At 51.6% G+C, this 17,252-nt stretch overlaps 1 protein-coding gene across 4 annotated transcripts in view; it reads right to left on the minus strand.

Moving 5' to 3' along the window:
* Positions 1-2,705: 2,705 nt before the first annotated feature.
* The window catches only part of STRIP2 (striatin interacting protein 2), a 33,240-nt gene continuing 18,693 nt past the window's right edge, over positions 2,706-17,252 (minus strand). For 3 of the 4 annotated variants that reach the window (XM_077340411.1, XM_077340408.1, XM_077340412.1), the window contains 12 exons: positions 16,855-17,078; positions 16,389-16,454; positions 13,961-14,024; positions 13,374-13,445; positions 12,749-12,823; positions 12,041-12,138; positions 11,082-11,208; positions 10,477-10,577; positions 9,393-9,459; positions 6,176-6,280; positions 3,727-3,931; positions 2,706-3,116 (listed from right to left, as the gene is read on the minus strand). In XM_077340411.1, coding sequence (XP_077196526.1) covers positions 2,869-3,116; positions 3,727-3,931; positions 6,176-6,280; positions 9,393-9,459; positions 10,477-10,577; positions 11,082-11,208; positions 12,041-12,138; positions 12,749-12,823; positions 13,374-13,445; positions 13,961-14,024; positions 16,389-16,454; positions 16,855-17,078 — 1,452 coding nt within the window. In that variant the 3' untranslated portion in view covers positions 2,706-2,868. The remainder of the gene's footprint in view (positions 3,117-3,726; positions 3,932-6,175; positions 6,281-9,392; positions 9,460-10,476; positions 10,578-11,081; positions 11,209-12,040; positions 12,139-12,748; positions 12,824-13,373; positions 13,446-13,960; positions 14,025-16,388; positions 16,455-16,854; positions 17,079-17,252) is intronic. The other variant, XM_077340410.1, reaches the window with a different exon arrangement.

Here is a 17,252-nt window from a genome sequence, read left to right on the forward strand (position 1 = left end):
TTTTGGTTTTCATCCTGACGACTCTGCCTACGTATTTTTCAAGCTGTTGGATGCACTGGGCTCTTTAAAATATTTCAGGACAATTAGAGAGCCCATTCATGGGAAATGTGAGCCCTTTAGTGCTGTGATAAGTTTCTGTGGTGATTATGTGCCAAACAGAACCGGTTTGATATTTGAAGGTGCTTGTTTGGTTTTTGTGCTCACTGCCTGGAGGGTGGCAACCCCACTCCAGCCCTAGGAGGGAGCGTTGCATGGGGTGGAAGGAGGGGGTGCAGGCAGGCCACAGAGACAACATCCTGAAGCAACCTTGTTCTCCAGAGGCAATTATCTTTGTAGTGTAAAATTGTCATTTCTCCCTTCGATACTCCCATTTGCACCTGGGAAACGGATGGTTCCCGCTCTAGTGGGTTTCTACAAGAACTTTAAAAAACAAAACACAGAATTATACTGGAACATAATGGAAAACAAAGATGTTTAGGTAAAGGTACAAGGACTATGCATTATCCTACTGCGTTTTGTACTGTCTGCAGCTGTCAGTATGTTCCTGCAATGTACTTTCTGCATCATTTAACGTGTCATGTTAATGCTTCTACCTTGTTTCTGTTCTCTTCACGCTTCTGCAGTCCAAATTTTATTGGATTATTTACCCAAGGTCCCATCCTGCTGATCATTTGGCTTTTGTGGAACTGCCCCCTTGCCTGCCGTTTCCTCACAAGGAAATTGATGCAACTCCTGTGCAAGCCCCTTCAAATGTTGTCCTTAGGCAAAGTAAAAGAGGAGAGAGAGGGGGGGGACTTCTTTTCGGTACAAAAAGAACCTGCCATCAAATAATGGCCATATGCTTTCTGGATGACAATAAGGTAGCCAACCTATTACCAGATACCAAGTTGCAGTTCTGCATGGTTTTAAAATAATTTTGAAAGGGGGTTACGAGGCAGCACCCCAAAATGGCTTCTGCAGGAAATGGAGCCAAACTCAAAATGGTTGCCTCAGGCGATGCAGCCAGGCAAAATAACCCTGGAAAGGAAATGCAGAAGGTGGAAACAGAACAACACTCTGACTAAAGAAAGCTGAGTCGCCTACTTTATTGCCAAGGGAAGAAAGACTCTAGCCTTACACTGGCTGTCCTGGTTTCTGGAAAGCTCAAGGAAATTACTAGCCCCGACACAATGAAGTGAAGAACGCTGCATGGACACACACTTCAAGAGAAGCTTTTATTTTTTTGAACTGTAACCTGTGCTTATAAAAAGTGGACTTCATGTGGCCATTTCCTTGGGGAAATGGTTTAATGCAACTCACCTGAGGAGACAGATGCTCTCCACAGTAACAGAGGCAGCGTGCATTCTGTCCAAAGGTACGCCCCTTCCCTAATAAATGAATGACATGCTGTTTGGCCTGGCAGGTACTGTACAATAAAAAGGTGAAATTCAGGTAGGCAAATTCAGGGCCATCCCAATAAAAGGGGAGACTGCCCCTTGTTCTACAAGAAGGAGCTCAGACAGGTGAGTTCACAAATAATAAATTAAAAGTCTGAGATGACCTCTGTGGCCTTACAACGGATGGGTGGTGTAGTAGGGTGGATATCACACACACCTGGTTCCCAGTTACATCAACATCCCGTGGAATACATTTCTGAATTTAAAGACCACATCTCTGCCTGGAAGCTTAATATATGCATTACCCATTCATACAGGTTTTTGCAGATTTAGGAGTAATAGGGAGTCATTTTTTTAATCTTTAAGGAATATATCACACAGAGATTTTTGTTAACCCTAAAGTTTTCCAGTGAGAGACAGGCTGCCTTTAGCTATTAATGAGCCCTTGAACAAATCTTGTACTTGTTTGATTTTTGGCACAGGAGCCCCACTGCCCTTTGTCGCAAGAGGCATTTGGGGGACCTGCACATCCTCAAACCGTGCCCACAGGCTTCCACGTGGTGGGCAGGCTTTGTTAAGTAGAAAACCACGTTTAAAGTAGGCAAAATATGCCTAGACAGAGATCATGAAAGCAGACTTAATCTATTCACGCTGGGGGTATAACCAGGTCCCATGTTACATCCATAGGGCGGTTTCCAAGTTTGGATGCTCCTGGAATTGCCACTTGTGAGCCCCGAGACAGGCAGGCTTGCTTTCATCCAAGCCCACGGAATTTGTGGTGTTCAGATTCTGCGCAGCAAACAGCATGTGTTAACATTTCAAACACACGTCTGTTCGGGGAAGCCGGCACAGGAACTGTGCAGCCCATAGGAAACACCATGCAGATAACCACCAAGGCAAGCAAAAGAAGGACCTCCTAATATCAGACCATAAATATATATATATCTGGGGAGGGAGCATCACCAATCCCTCCTGAAAAAAAACAGTTTGAGAGGTGTGAGGAACAGGTGTGGGGGGCAGAGGCTCCATATCTGGGTCTCAGCACACTTGGGGGGCTCTGAGTTAGACATCTGCTCTCTCAAACTCCAGAAGAGTTTGACTGTAAAATTCGTAGACCCCATGTATCTTGGTCAAGATCTCAATTGCTACTTGCAATCTGATTTAACACTAGGTCAGAGGTGGGGGGGAGGGAAGAACCTGGCCCAGTTTGAAGGCAGACCCTAGAGCAGGGGTAGTCAAACTGCGGCCCTCCAGATGTCCATGGACTACAATTCCCAGAAGCCCCTGCCAGCATTCGCTGGCAGGGGCTTCTGGGAATTGTAGTCCATGGACATCTGGAGGGCCGCAGTTTGACTACCCCTGCCCTAGAGGGTGCTTCTCCAGGCAGGCCAAGCCAGGCCCAGAAGGATCTCCCCTTCCTTCCCTGGACAGGGCTCCTGTGACCTGGAGCAGGGCGGTTATTCGGTTCCAGCTCGGCTTCCCAGCCCCGTCACTAACAGCAAAGCAGCTCTTCCCAGCGGATGGGTTGCGAGAACACTTCCCTCTCGAGCCACATTTCATAGGAGTAGTGGAAATCCTCAGGGAGCTCCAGAGGCTGGCCCAGCACGCTCTGCAAGCAGTTGTCCACGGGTGCAAACTCAGAGTCCTGGGGCTTGTCGTAGCGGCGGCTGTTGAAGGCATCTATATTGGCTCTTAAAGTGCATTCTTCCGCTTGGAAGTCCCAGGGTCGAGCATCAATATCTGCGTGTCAGAAAGGCAAAGACAGAGTGACAGAGTGCTGGATTGGATGGGTCATTGGCTTGATCCAACATAGCTTCCCTCATGTTAGAATCATAGAATTGGAAGGGACCTCCTGGGTCATCTAGTCCAACCCCGTGCACTATGCAGGACACTCCCAACCCTATCGCTCATCCCCTGTCACCTGCCACCCCCTTGAGCCTTCACAGAATCAGCCTCTCCGTCAGATGCCTACCCAGCCTCTGTTTAAAAATCTCCAAAGATGGAGAACCCACCACCTCCTGAGGAAGCCTGTTCCACTGAGGAACCGCTCTGATTGTCAGGAACTTCTTCCGGATGTTTAGATAGAATTTCTTTTTAATTAGAATCATCAAATCATATATTAGAGTTGGACGGGACCTCCTGGGTCATCTAGTCAGCCTCTCTGTCAGATGGCTCTCCAGCCCCTGTTTAAAAACCTCCAAAGATGGAGAACCCGCCACCTCCAGAGGAAGCCTGTTCCACTGAGAAACACGATCCAACATATTCTTATGGTTTTCATAAGCTGGAGGAGAATCTGGAAACGTAGCCCAGGACTCCTCGGATCCAAAGGGTCTCCTCCTCCCCCCCTCACCGTTGCCATAAGCCCAGTCGTCATTCATGCGGTGGCGCACTTTCTGGTAGATGGCGGACATAGTCTTCATGTTGCTCTTGCGCCACTGGCGCCCCAGGTACTTGGTCTGGATCTTCAGCAGCTTCAGGACGTAGAGTTGCATCATGGCCTGCTTCACTTTCAGGGCTCGCTTGAGGATCGGGGCCGACTTGAAAACCACCAGCATCTACCGAGGCACCGAAGAGGGAAGACATAAGATTTTAAATTGCATTTCTTTTGAAAGCTCTTTAAGGCCTTATAATTTAGAAAACAACGCATGTCCGGTACAAAAGAACAAGAGTTCAGTAGCATCTTGAAGACTAACAAAATGCACAGCCTTTCGCCCTGTGTCCCATGCAGGGCTTTACGCTCAGCAGGTACTAACTTATTGGTCGTTCCTGGCCTCATGGAAGCTCGCCTGGCCTTCTAGGGCCAGGGCCTTTTTAGTCCTGGCCCCGACCTAGTGGAACGTGCTCCTGGAAGAGCTGCAGGCCCTTGGAGAGCTTTCTGCTTTCTGTACAGCCTGTAAATGGAGCTCTTCCACCAGGTTTATGGTTGGGGCCAGTACTAGAGCAAAGGGTATGGGTCCCCCTTGGTACTTTGTGCCGGACAGCTTGGTGCAGTTTGGTTTCCTCCATGCTACCCTCATAAGGGTCTTCCTGTTAGGAGGGCTGTTGTAATTGATATTGTTTTAACGGGTATTTTATGAGGTTTTATTGTCTGAATTGTTTCTTGTAACCCACTGTGAGCTGGTCTCCGAGAGCGATAGGATATAAATCCAATAAATAAATAACTTTCATGCTCATGCTGTGACTCAAGAGCTCTTCCCCTGTCATGCTCTTTGTAAGTGTTCTAAAATGTTTTATGTTAACCGCCCAGAGCTGTAGGGAAGGGCGGTATAAAAATCTAAATTCAATAAATAAAAGTAAATGCATTCTGTCTGTAAGGGGCTCCTGGACGCTCTGCCACTCCAGGAAGTCTAACAAGGCTACCCACCTTGATCTAATGCACAACCTATGCAGCAGAGACTTTCAACAGGAGAAAAATGCCATGCCTCACTTACTGGTAGTGCATCTCCTAGGCAAGCATAAGATCCCAGGTTCGATCCCCGGCATCTCCAGTTAAAGGATCTGGCAGTAGGAGATGGGAAAGACCCCTGCAGGACACCCCCGGAGAGCCGCCAGACAACAGTGACCATGATGGATTGTGGGTCGCATTCAGTCCAAGGCAGTTCGACATGTTCAAGGGTTCTTGCTTGGCAGCCTTGGGCTGACAGATGGCAGGAGATGCAGTCTTTGCCACCATGAGCTCAGAGAAACTATTTTAAAAGGCAGCTTCTCAGTTGACATTCACAGCTTCCAAACCCCAGGCAAGAGGCCAACGCTTCTCTTCTCAAATCGGCATTCATTCCAAGACCCCAAATTCTTCTGATTCTTCTGACAGGAGGCTGGACTACATGGACCCTCCCTAGTCTGACCCAGCAGGGCTCTTCTGAGGTCCTTAGGAAGGCCTCAGCCTCTCTGCCCTGTGGCTGGCCCTGCAGAGGAACTGGTTGGCCCCTGTGTGAGACAGGATGTTGGACTGGATAGACCCTCAGTGGTCTGGTCCAGTAGGGCTCTTACAATGTTCTTATTAGGGGAAGGCCTCAGCCTCTCTGCCCTGTGGCTGGCCCTGCAGAGGGACTGGCTGGCCCCTGGGTGAGACGGGAGGCTGGACTGGATGGACCCACCCTGGCCTGACCCAGCAGGGCTCTTCTGAGGGTCTTCTCAGGGGAAGGCCTCGGCCTCTCTGCCCTGTGGCTGGCCCTGCAGAGGAACTGGCTGGCCCCTGTGTGAGACGGGAGGTTGGACTGGAGGGACCCTCCCTGGCCTGACCCAGCAGGGCTCTTCTGAGGGTCTTCTCAGGGGAAGGCCTCGGCCTCTCTGCCCTGTGGCTGGCCCTGCAGAGGAACTGGCTGGCCCCTGTGTGAGACGGGAGGTTGGACTGGAGGGACCCTCCCTGGCCTGACCCAGCAGGGCTCTTCTGAGGGTCTTCTCAGGGGAAGGCCTCGGCCTCTCTGCCCTGTGGCTGGCCCTGCAGAGGAACTGGCTGGCCCCTGTGTGAGACGGGATGCTGGACTAGAAGTACTTTCACTGGTCTGACCCATCAGGGCTCCCCTGATGTCCTTATGGAGGCCTCAGCCTCCATGCCCTGTTGTTGGCCCTCCAGAGGAACTGAGACAGGATGCCAGACTAGAGTGGCTATTGGTCTAATCTAGCAAGGCTCTTCTTACATTCTTTATGCCAACTTCCGGGTTGGGCCTGGAGATCTCCCAGTATTCCAATTTGTACCCAGATGATAGAGGTCAACTCCCCAGGAGAAAATGACTGCTTTTGAGGCTGGACTTTATAATACTGTCCTCCCCCCCAGGCCTATGCACCAAACTCCTCACCATCGTCCGGGAATGTTTCCACTTGGTCAGTTTGTTGAGGATCCTCAACAGGTTGATGCAGGAGAAGAGGTTCCGCCAGCAGAACTGGTTGTTGTCTCCGGTCTCCTGCAAACAAGCAGAAAAGCAAAACATGACACTCTAATCTGGGTTTCCATTGGGGACAAAGTTGTGATGTAAATGAAATAAATAAGCATCCACAACTCTGTGGCAAAATTCAGGCAGAACATTTGGGCCCCCTTTGCTGTCCTCACCATAAGCACACACATCTCTCTCATATCACACGGGACATTTAATTACACTCTTTGACCCTCTGTGGAGAGGGCTTCAGTCAAGCAAGCAGAAAGCTGCGGATGAGGTTTAGCACTAGCATCTAAAAATTTTCTGGTAGGAAGCAGAAATAACTGCTGTGTGCAACTGCCCAGGACTGCAAACCACAACTGACGAGTGTCTGCGACATCAACAATGACCCACAAATACATGATTCTTCTCCCTGCTGCAAAAATCTGTCCCCTCGCTCAATTAGGAAAAAGTAAGCTAAGAGCCTCTTGTGGCACAGAGTGGTAAGGCAGCAGACATGCAGTCTGAAAGCTCAAGGTTGACTCAGCCTTCCATCCTTCCGAGGTCGGTGAAATGAGGACCCAGCTTGCTTGCTGGGGGGGAAACGGTCATGACTGGGGAAGGCACTGGCAAACCACCCCCTATTGAGTCTGCCATGAAAATGCTGGAGGGCGTCACCCCAAGGGTCAGACATGACCCGGTGCTTGCACAGGGGATACCTTTACCTTTAAGCTAAGATAGGGCACTGCACGCACCAAACCATGGTCAGTAGGTTGTAGGGGAAAGCCTCTCCTCTGGGTCTGCCCGCTCCCTGGAGCAAGTGTCTTTCCCCTAGAAGAAAAGGCTTCTGGGGCGTGTGGTTTGCACACACCGGCATGACCTGGAAAGCTCACTCTTGCTGAGCAATGACCACCAGAAAAACCACAGAACAAAGCTTGACTCTAGTGGCACCTTTAAGAACACCATCGTTTTATTCACGGTATAAGCTTGAATACAAACTTCAGCCTTGAATAAAGCTGCTGGTCTCCAAGGTGCCCCTGGATTCACATTTCGTTCTGCTGCTTTGGAGCCACCTGAACGAAAAACCCCAGTTTGCACAAAGTGCCACTAGAGGGCACTGTCGCCTCAAAGGAAAGGACCAGCACAAATGCACACCTGGACCCATCCCTCCCCCCTCTGTCCCCGGATGCTGAGTTAGGCCCATTTCAGAGTGGGGCATGCGTGTACGACCAACCCCACCCGAGGCAACTGGGGGACTGTTCTCCTTCATTCATGGGGTCCTTACAAGAAACGCAAACCTTGCCTAGCCACACAGCAGAATCCTAAGGTTTTATTATCCCATGATTTTACAGCAAAAGTTTTAATTATGAGACAGGTAAGGATGCCCTCAGGCTAAGAGAAGGCAAGAGAAATTTATTTATTTATGTGATTTATATCCCACCGCTCCCATACAATGGCTCGTGGTGGGTCACAAGGTCCCATTAAAACCCCCATTAAAAGGACATACTAATACAATATAAAAATACAAAGCAAACAGGCGATAAATAACACAAGCCCCACGTGCATGACAAACACCCACAAGCGGAGGGGAGAGGGGGCCTAGCTGGCAACGCCCAGGTGCTAACACGAACCCTAGGGGTGGGGAGAATGATCTTCCAGTAATCTTCCTCACTGCCCTGGCCTCAGCCATAGACCTGGTGGAAGAGTTCCGTTTTGCGGAATATGGAAAGCTCCCGCAGGGCCTGCAGCTTACTCAGGAGCTCATTCCATCAGGTTGGGGCCAGGACCGAAAAGGTCCTGGCCCTGGTCGAGGCCAGGCGTGCCTCTCTCAGGCCAGGAATCACCAACAAATCAGTGCCCACAGAGCATGAAGCCCTGCGGGGGGCATAAGGCAACAGGCCCTCAGATATGTGGGGCCCAGACTGTGTAGGGCTTTGAAGTTCAAAACCAAAACCTTGAACCTTGAAAGGGTGGGATATTGGAAAATGAATATTTTGCACAGGGGGTTCCTAGGCAGACCTATCTGGAGACCTTTTATACTAGTAGGAGTCTCCTCTTGGAATTCCTTTTTCCACCTTATAGTCCCTATTGTAGGGGTGGCCGAACTGGTGGCTCTCCACATGTCCACGGGCTGTAATTCCCATGAGCCCCTGCCAGCATGTGCTGCCCACCTCCGTTAAGAGCTAGCCAGATAGGCCAGGCCAGATCTCGGAAGCTACGCAGGGCAAACCTCCGCGGGAATACTAGGGTCATGACGCAGAGGCGGCCAGAGGCAAACCACCTCCAAAGTCTCTTGCCTGGTTGCCAGACAATCCTAGCTTCCCCCGGCTACCCTGCACACATGCCGTCTGATAGAGAAAACGAATACCTGTGCTGAGGACATCCAAATTAATTTGTCCCCTCCATAATTTTGTCAAAAAGGATGTTATTACACCAGTTTTACAGAGGCAGCATGGAGGTGAAGGCGCTCAGCTTGGGAATCCGGGACGTAACAAATCCGGGACAAACAAAAGGCAATACTTCTTTACACAGAGTGTGACTCCAATGTGGAATTCACTGCCAGAACTTCCAAAGGGGATTAGAAGGATTCATGGGGGAGGAGTCTGTCCATGAATCCACGGTGGCTGAGGGGAGCCTCCACATTCAGAGGCACTCACTCTCTGAATCCCACAGCCAGGCCTTGGCTTCTACGCCCTCTTGCTGGCCCTCCAGAGGGCCAAGACAGGATGCTGGACTAGACCCATAACATCTACAGGTGTGTCCCCCCCCCCCCACAGACTGAGGGACCGAACCTACTGAGGGAGTGTCAAAGTTATTGTTAAAACACTGTTCTAGTTATTCTAGTTGGTATATTGTTATTGTTATATTGATTTTGAGAGTGTTCTATGTAAATGTTCCAAAATGTTTTATGTAAACCACCCAGAGCTGTAGGGAAGGGCAGTATAAGAATATAAGCATCTTATGCTTTAGGATGTTTTGTGCTGATCCTGCGTTGAGCAGGGGGTTGGACTAGATGGCCTGTATGGCCCCTTCCAACTCTATGGTTCTATGATTCTATGATTCTATGATTCTATGATTCTATGAATATAAATAAACAAACAAACAAACAGATGGGCTACTGGTCTGATCCAGCAGGACTTTTCATCTTTCTTCCACTTACCAAGCTCTCTGCATTAAGCTCCGGTAACTCATGGATTGTGCAGGAGGGATAATCCAGGACTGAGATGCTTCAGGGAGACAGAAAGGGACAGCCAGGCATTTTATTTTATTCACAGAATCCAAGTTGGAAGGGATCTCCAGAGTAATCTAGTCCAACCCCCTACACAACGCAGGAACTGCCCACCCACAGTGACCCCAATTTCATGCCGAAGTGATCACCAACAATCTCCAAAATCCAGCCTGGCCTGAAGGAAATTCACCCATCATCCCACAGTGTTGATCAGCAGTTCCCTGGGTATGCCAGGAAGGGCCTCAAGAGACAAGCCCTGGCACATCCCTTCCTGCCCACCCACTCACCATCTGCATAAGTTCATAAAATCAGCACTTCTGTCAGATGACTATCTAGCCTCTGCTTAAAAACTTCTAAGGAAGGAGAACCAGCCACCTTCTGAGGAAGCCTGTTCCGCTGAGGAACTGCTCTAACTGGCAGGAACTTCTTCCGGATGTTTAGATGGAATTTCTTTTGCATTAATTTCATTTGGTGTAGTGGTTAGGAGTGCGGACTTCTAATCTGGCAAGCCGGGTTCGATTCTGCGCTCCCCCACATGCAGCCAGCTGGGTGACCTTGGGCTCGCCACGGCGCTGATAAAACTGTTCTGACCGAGCAGTGATATCAGCGCTCTCTCAGCCTCACCCACCCCACAGGGTGTCTGTTGTGGGGAGAGGAATGGGAAGGCGACTGTAAGCCGCTTTGAGCCTCCTTCGGGTAGGGAAAAGCGGCATCTAAGAACCAACTCTTCTTCTTCTTCTTCTTCATCCCATGGGTTCTGGTCTGTCCCTCTGGGGCAAGAGAGGACAACTCTGCTCCATCCTCTACATCAGGGGTAGTCAACCTGTGGTCCTCCAGATGTTCATGGACTACAATTCCTATGAGCCCCTGCCAGCAAACGCTGAAGAGGTTTGGAGCAGCTGGGTCTCCCTCCCACTGCAGATCACATTGAAGCAACCCATTCAAAAACAGCCTCTGCATTTGCAAGGGGGAAAGGGGCAGGGGGGAGGCGGTACCTCTGCTTCTATACCACTACCTGTTTTTGGCAGTTATGTAGGACATGATATTTTGGTTGAAAAACTTCAGGATCAGCGGGATGCAGTTGGCAAACACCAGATGCTGCGAGACATATTCAAACTGGGGAGGGAAAAACAGCGCATGTTGCTTGTGACAACTGCTAATTTTGCCGGACGGGCTTGGAAAACCGTCCCATCAGTCGCCGGGTTCAGCCATCCATGTAACGACACATGTGAGAACTGCACTGATCACGTGGAAGCCCGTACGCTTTCAAGCTTTTGTGGCAATGCAAGGACTGCAGTCATCCCGCGGTAGCCTGAGCTCCTTCAGGCCTTCACGATGCTGCAGCTGCAGTCATCACTAGGAAGCCTGGGCTCTTTCATGCTTTCGTGGCACTTCCAAGAGATACAGTCATCGTGTGGCAGCCTGGCCTGTTTCAGGACTTCACAATGGCGCAAGGACTGCGGTCATCACATGGAAGCCTGAGCCCCTTCATATTTCCATGCTTCAAGCTGGGCAGAAAATCTGGACTCAGTCCAGTGAGCACCCAAAAACCCCCCAAAACCAATGCCTCTCTCAGCCAAGGAGCCGAGAGTTCAGCTCTCCAAGCCCCCAAAAGCTCACCTGATAAACGTGGTTGAGCTTGAAGTGCTTCAGGAGCAGGAGGAGCAAAGCCGAGATGCTCTTCACGATGATCTCCTTGTGCCGATTCACGTCAATGCCCAGCTTCATGCTCTGCAGGACGGTGATGCTGGGCCAGGCGAAAGAGACCAAACGTGAGCGCAGCCCTCCCGGATCCGACAGAACCCAACTGCGGCTCAGAAGACATTCCCAGGGAGCCTACGAGCCAGGCAGCAAGACAACCACCACACCCAGAGGCACACTGCCCCTGAACATGGAGGTCCCATTTAGCCACTGTAAGACATTCTCTCTAGGAGTCAAGTCACGGCTGACTTACAGTGACCCTGCAGGCAAGAGATGAACAGATGCCTTCTTCTCTGTGGAGACTCTCGGATTTCTTGGTGATCTCCCATGCAAGCACTAACCACGGTCGACCCTGCTTAGGTTGGGAGATCTGATGAGGGCATATCCTGGTCAGGGCATCTAGTCCAGCCTCCTGTCTCACACAGCAGGGCCCAGGGCCCGAGCCCCTCATGAGAACATCAGAAGAGCCCTGCAGGGTCAGACCAGTGAGGAGGGTCCATCCAGTCCAGCATCCTGTCCCTCACAGAGGACAACCAGTTCCTCTGGAGGGCCAGCCACAGGACAGAAAATCTGAAGCCATTCCCTGATGTCGCCTCCTGGCTCTGAGATTCAAAGGATGACTGCTTCTGAATATGGAGGTTCCTCTCGGTTACTCATGCTAACGACATGGGGCTGTTGAGAAATGGTCTAATGGCCCTGCAGCCAGGCTGAAAGAGCGAGCCTTCCAGAAAGGGGGGGAGAGGGAATTTATACCCTTTATCAAAGTTGCAAACTGCTCTTTCTGAGCCCCCAACCCGACCCTTCCTGCACCCCAGAAACTGCGCAGTCGCTCTCCCAGCTCTGCTCTCCCCCCTCAGCAGAGTCCGGCGGGGACTTACGGCATCTCCTCCGGCAAAATATCAGCCAGGATGTTGATCGAGTCCGTCTTAGCTTTAGAGGTCGGTGCGGCCGCAAGAAGGATCTTCAGCAATGCTATCTGCAGGAAGGCAGAAGGGAACCCTTCAGTGGGACTAGATGACCCAGGAGGTCCCTTCCAACTCTGTTATTCTATGATTCAAGCACAACGCCTTGTTGGACTTGCAAGATTATTCATTTCCTTCATTCATAACTAGTCGTTCTCCCCAACGGGGGCCTAAAGTAGCCTTCATTCTCCCCCCAATATTTCATCCTCACGACAACCTTGTGAGGTCGGTTTGGACGAGAGATTGTGCCTGACACAAGCTTCTGCAACACGAGTGGGGATTTGAACCTCCGTCTTCCAGATACCTCTGTCACCCAGGGATTCCCAACCAGGGGTCTGTGGACCCTCCAGGGCCCACAAGAGGTCCAGAGGGGGTCCGTGGCCTTCCCCCTCCTGCCTTAATGGGGGAAATGCCCATTGCTGAACCACAGGTGATCTTTGGGTATAAAGCAGGGTCCCCTGGCAGGTGACTCAGGGGGGCCCCATTGCGTTTTCCAAGGCAAGAGACCTCCAGAGGTGGTTTTTCCCTGGCCTGCCTCTGCTCAGCAACCCTGGACTCCCCTGGAGGTCTCCCATCCAAGCACAGTTTCTTCACGTGCACACGCACACACATCAAGATACGCACCATGTACTGTGGCAAGTTGTACAGCATGGCCCGGTAGAGTATTTCACAGGGGGTCTCTTGCACATCCTCTTCCCCCTGCAAGAAGGGCAGAGGCAGCAGAGAAAAAGCTGTAAGGCACAGTGCATAAGAGCATTAAGAGAAGCCACACTGGATCAGGCCACCGGCCCTTCTGGTCTGGCACCCCAGCGGCCAGGAAGACAGAACTGTCCTGCCCCAGACATGAGAACAGAAGAGAAGCCATGTTGGATCAGGCCAGTGGCCCCTCCAGTCCAATACTCCAAGGCACACCAGGTGAAAAACCAGGGGCCCTCAGGAGGTCCACCTGTGGGGCCAAAACTCCAGAAGCCCTCCCACTGTGGCCCCCCCAAGCACAAAAAAGACAGAGGACCATTGCCACAGACATAAGAACAGAAGAGAAGACCTGTTGCATCAGGCCCACACTCTGGACCACACAGTGACTCAAACCCAGGTACAGTCAGGTGGTCCACCAACAGGCCTAGAAATCCAGAAACCCTCCTGCTGTTGAGCAAGATTTAAAAAGGGCACAGCAAAGGGGGTGAGGTGGTGCTACATTGCAGGCCAGGTGGGCCAACAGTCTCTCAGGGATGCCTCGGAAGCTGCTTACCAGAGACAAGGGACACTTTTCCAGCTCCTCTTCGTTCTTGATCTGCACGTCGGAGATGGAGATGTACTTGTGCTGAAGGCAAAGACGGAAAAGGAGGGCAGGGACCTGCCATCAGGACACTTAAAACACACAGGAACACTAATAAAACAAACCCTGGCATGAACACGTATGAAGCGGCTTTCAGCTGAATCAGACCCTTGGTCTGTCAAGATCAGCATTGTCTACTCAGGCCGGCAGCCGTTCTCCAGGGCTTCAGGCAGAGGTCTTTCCCGTTACCTCCTACCTGGTCCTTTAACTGGAGACTCCGGGGATTGAACCTGGGACCTTCTGGCGGCTGTAAAGATGCTGTATTGCCCAGGTGGCCAGACTGTGGCTCTCCAGATATCCATGGCCTACAATTCCCATGAACCCTGGCCAGCATCATCCAGCAGAGTAACTAAGGACCACCATTCTGTCCTGGGCCAAAGTTAAATCCCCAGCGTCTATTCACGTGCAAACCAAAGAGGAGACAGCTGTGAACCTCACACATGAAAAGATGAGCGTGTTTATGGCTAACCCCCTTTGTTTTTAGGAAAAGGTGGGACTACCTGTTTGAGAGTCTTCACGCTTTCGTGGATGGGGCGCGGAAGGCCGACTAGGGTATCTGTGTCCCTGGGGAAACACAAAGCAGGAGATGCAGAGGGCGTGAACTGCAAATTCTAATGAGGTCTCCTTTCCCAGATGTCCTGCTCAAGAGCACATCTGCCCATCAGCAGCCAAAGGGGGGAAGTGAAGCAGATGCATCCTTCTGGCTGACAAGAGGCCACTTCACAGGAAGGCCTCGGCCTCTCTGCCCTGTTGCTGACCCTCCAGAGGGAGTGGCTGGCCCCTGTGTCCAGAGGGACTCTTGGACTGACCCAGCAGGGCTCTTCTGATGTTCTTAGGAAGGCCTCAGCCTCTCTGCCCTGTGGCTGGACCTCCAGAGGAACTGGTGGGCCTCTGTGCAAGACAGGAGGCTGGGCTGGATGGACCCTCCCTGGCCTGACCCAGCAAGGATGTTTTTAAAAGTTCTGAACTGATTGGGCCCCAAAGGTCTGAAAACTCACCTCTTCACCTGTGTGAACCTGAAACAAGACCAAAAACTGGACAGGGTGGGATTTTCCCCCTCCCCTGAACTAAGAGCTGGAAACCCAAAAGAAGCTGTTTTTCACACCCCACTTTTTACCACCCCAAGTGACACTTCCTCTCCCCACAACAGACAACCTGTGAGGTGGGTTGGGCTAAGAGAGCTCTGAAAGAACGGCTCTGTGAGAACAGCTCTAACAGGGCTGTAACTGGCCCGAGGTCACCCAGCTGGCTGCACGAGGAGGGGAAACGGGGAATCAAACTCAGTTCTCCAGATCAGAGGGTGCCACTTGTAACCACAACACCACGCTGATTCTCAAGGGAATTGTGGATGAAGAGAACACAGAGAAGACTCCCTGTCAACATCTGCCTCTCCAGTAGGGTGCTTCAAGCAACAGGACCGCCCAAAGAATGATAACAGCAAAAAACACAATAATGTATAAATCAAAAATTCTAAGTTCTGTTGTAGGTCCTTGGTCCGAGGGAGGTATGCCCAGTCTCGATCCAGGCCAGGGCCTTTTCGGTTCTGGCGCCAACCTGGTGGAATGAGCTCCTGGGAAAGCTCTGACAGAACATTCCCAGTTATGCAGGGCCTATAAAACGGAGCTCTTCCGCCAGGTCTGTGAGTGGGGCCAGGGCGAGTATGATCTGGGCCCCTCCCTGCGTTAGCTGGAACAACAGGCCACCTATGCAGCCCCCAGAGGTAGCCATGGAAGTCTGGAAGCAAGTGGGAAGGGGGGGGGTTTAGACCACTGTTGGGGGGGGGTGGAGATGGAGTTTTAATGGGATTTTATAATTTTATGGGATTTTACTGTGATGTTTATGACGGCTGTTGCCTGCCACGAGCCACTATGTGGGAGTGGCAGGATACAAATTGAATTACGAATAATCTAATTTCTTTAAAAAGCATTAATAGAATGTCAGGACGTAAGTTCTCAGTGGCACCTGGCTCACAACGGCTTGTGTCTCACCTTTAAACAGAGTGCCTGCAGGAGGTATTTATCTGGCACCTAATGATCCTCCATGTCATTCTGGTCCCTAGGGGGAACTCGGAGGGCTGTGTGATTCTATTTAGGCTTTTTGCCGTACTGAAAGCAGGTCCCCCTTGGGAACAGAATTTGGCACAGGTGCAACCAATGGCGTCTTCTATACACTGCCTTTGAGAAAATTGGAGTTTACTGTTTATAATGTACTCCAGCATCTGTTAGGATTCTCGTGAGGTCCCTGCCCCAAGGAAAACAATTTTAACACGGTTCCTACCGGACAGTGCCCTGGTGAAGACTACAAATCATAGAATCATAGACTAATGGAGTTGGAAGGGACCTCCTGGATCATCTAGTCCAGCCCCCTGCACTATGCAGGACACTCCCAACCCTCTCGCTCCTCCACTGTCACCTGCCACCCCCTTGAGCCTTCACAGAATCAGCCTCTCCGTCAGATGGCTCTCCAGCCTCTGCTTAAAAATGTCCAAGGATGGAGAACCCACCACCTCCCGAGGAAGCCTGTCCCACTGAGAAACCGCTCTGACAAGAGTTATTTCATTCTAACTTAGAATTAGAAAAAACAGACCAAAATCATTTTCTTTGTTCAGTTTGCTGCATTACTTTCATTGCACTCTATCCACCCCCTGTTCAGGATTCTTTGTGATTTCTGTATCTTTCCTGAACAAGCGGCTTGATTGTTTTCATAGCCCCCAGGTGAGGCCTGGAGCTCCCGCAGAATAGACCGACTCAAGATCAGTTCCCCTGCAAGAAAGGGCTGTTTGGGAGGGGGGGGGGGCTCTGTGGCTGAGAACCCCAATGGAGGTCCCTCCCCGCTCCCCCCCCAGCCCTCCCTAGGCTCCCCCCCCCACATCTCCAGGGATTTTCTACCCCAGAGTTGGAAACCTTATCACAGCTGCATCATACTCACTGGCCAAGGGTGAAGCCGATGAATTTGTTCCGGCTTGCCTCCAGGAAATATTCTATGTCTTTCTGCCTGGAACAGAAGAAGAAGAGGGGATGGGTTGTGTGCCCTGCTTCCCCCTGCCCGAATCTGTCTCAAAGCGGCTGACCATCGCCTTCCCACCCCTTCCCCACAAGAGACCCCCCCTGCGAGGTAGCTCCGAGAGAACTGGGACATGGCACCGTTCTTTAGAGCAGGGGTAGTCAACCTCCGGTCCTCCGGATGTCCATGGACTACAATTCCCATGAGCCCCTGCCAGCGTTTGCTGGCAGGGGCTCATGGGAATTGTAGTCCATGGACATCTGGAGGACCGCAGGCTGACTATCCCTGCTTTAGAGGATGGACAGCACAGGCTCCCAATGTGCCGCTCTTACTAGAGGCCCTCAAAGGCGTTCCCGTAAAGGGAGGGCGGGGAAGGGAGGGAGGGGAATACCTGACTTTGGGGGCCCAGGGAAGCCCCCTGGGGAAGGAGAGCCTTTCGGCCGGCTGGCATGGCACCGAGGCCGGCTGGACGACCGTGTCCCGCTCCAGCAGGTCCATCTGCCCCTCGATCCCACAGTCCGTCTCATCGGCCTCTTCCTCGTCCGGCCCCCCCTCGTCGTTCTTGAAGGGGTCTCTCTCGTTGTAGATGTCCAGGCTGTCTTGCTTCATCAGCGGCTGCATGTCAAGAGAGGGAGAGCGAGGCGTGGGCCTTGGGGAGGGGCATGGCGGCCTCTTGGCCTTCACACACCCACCACTGGGGTGGGCGCTGCAGGCTTCCTCTGTGAGGAGGACCACCCAGGTGTGAACAAAGGCGGACTTTTCTGTGCCAGGGGGCACTTTTGCAATTCT

Source organism: Paroedura picta, chromosome 5 (assembly GCF_049243985.1).
Source record: "Paroedura picta isolate Pp20150507F chromosome 5, Ppicta_v3.0, whole genome shotgun sequence".
In the NCBI taxonomy this organism is placed as follows: Eukaryota; Metazoa; Chordata; class Lepidosauria; order Squamata; family Gekkonidae; genus Paroedura; species Paroedura picta.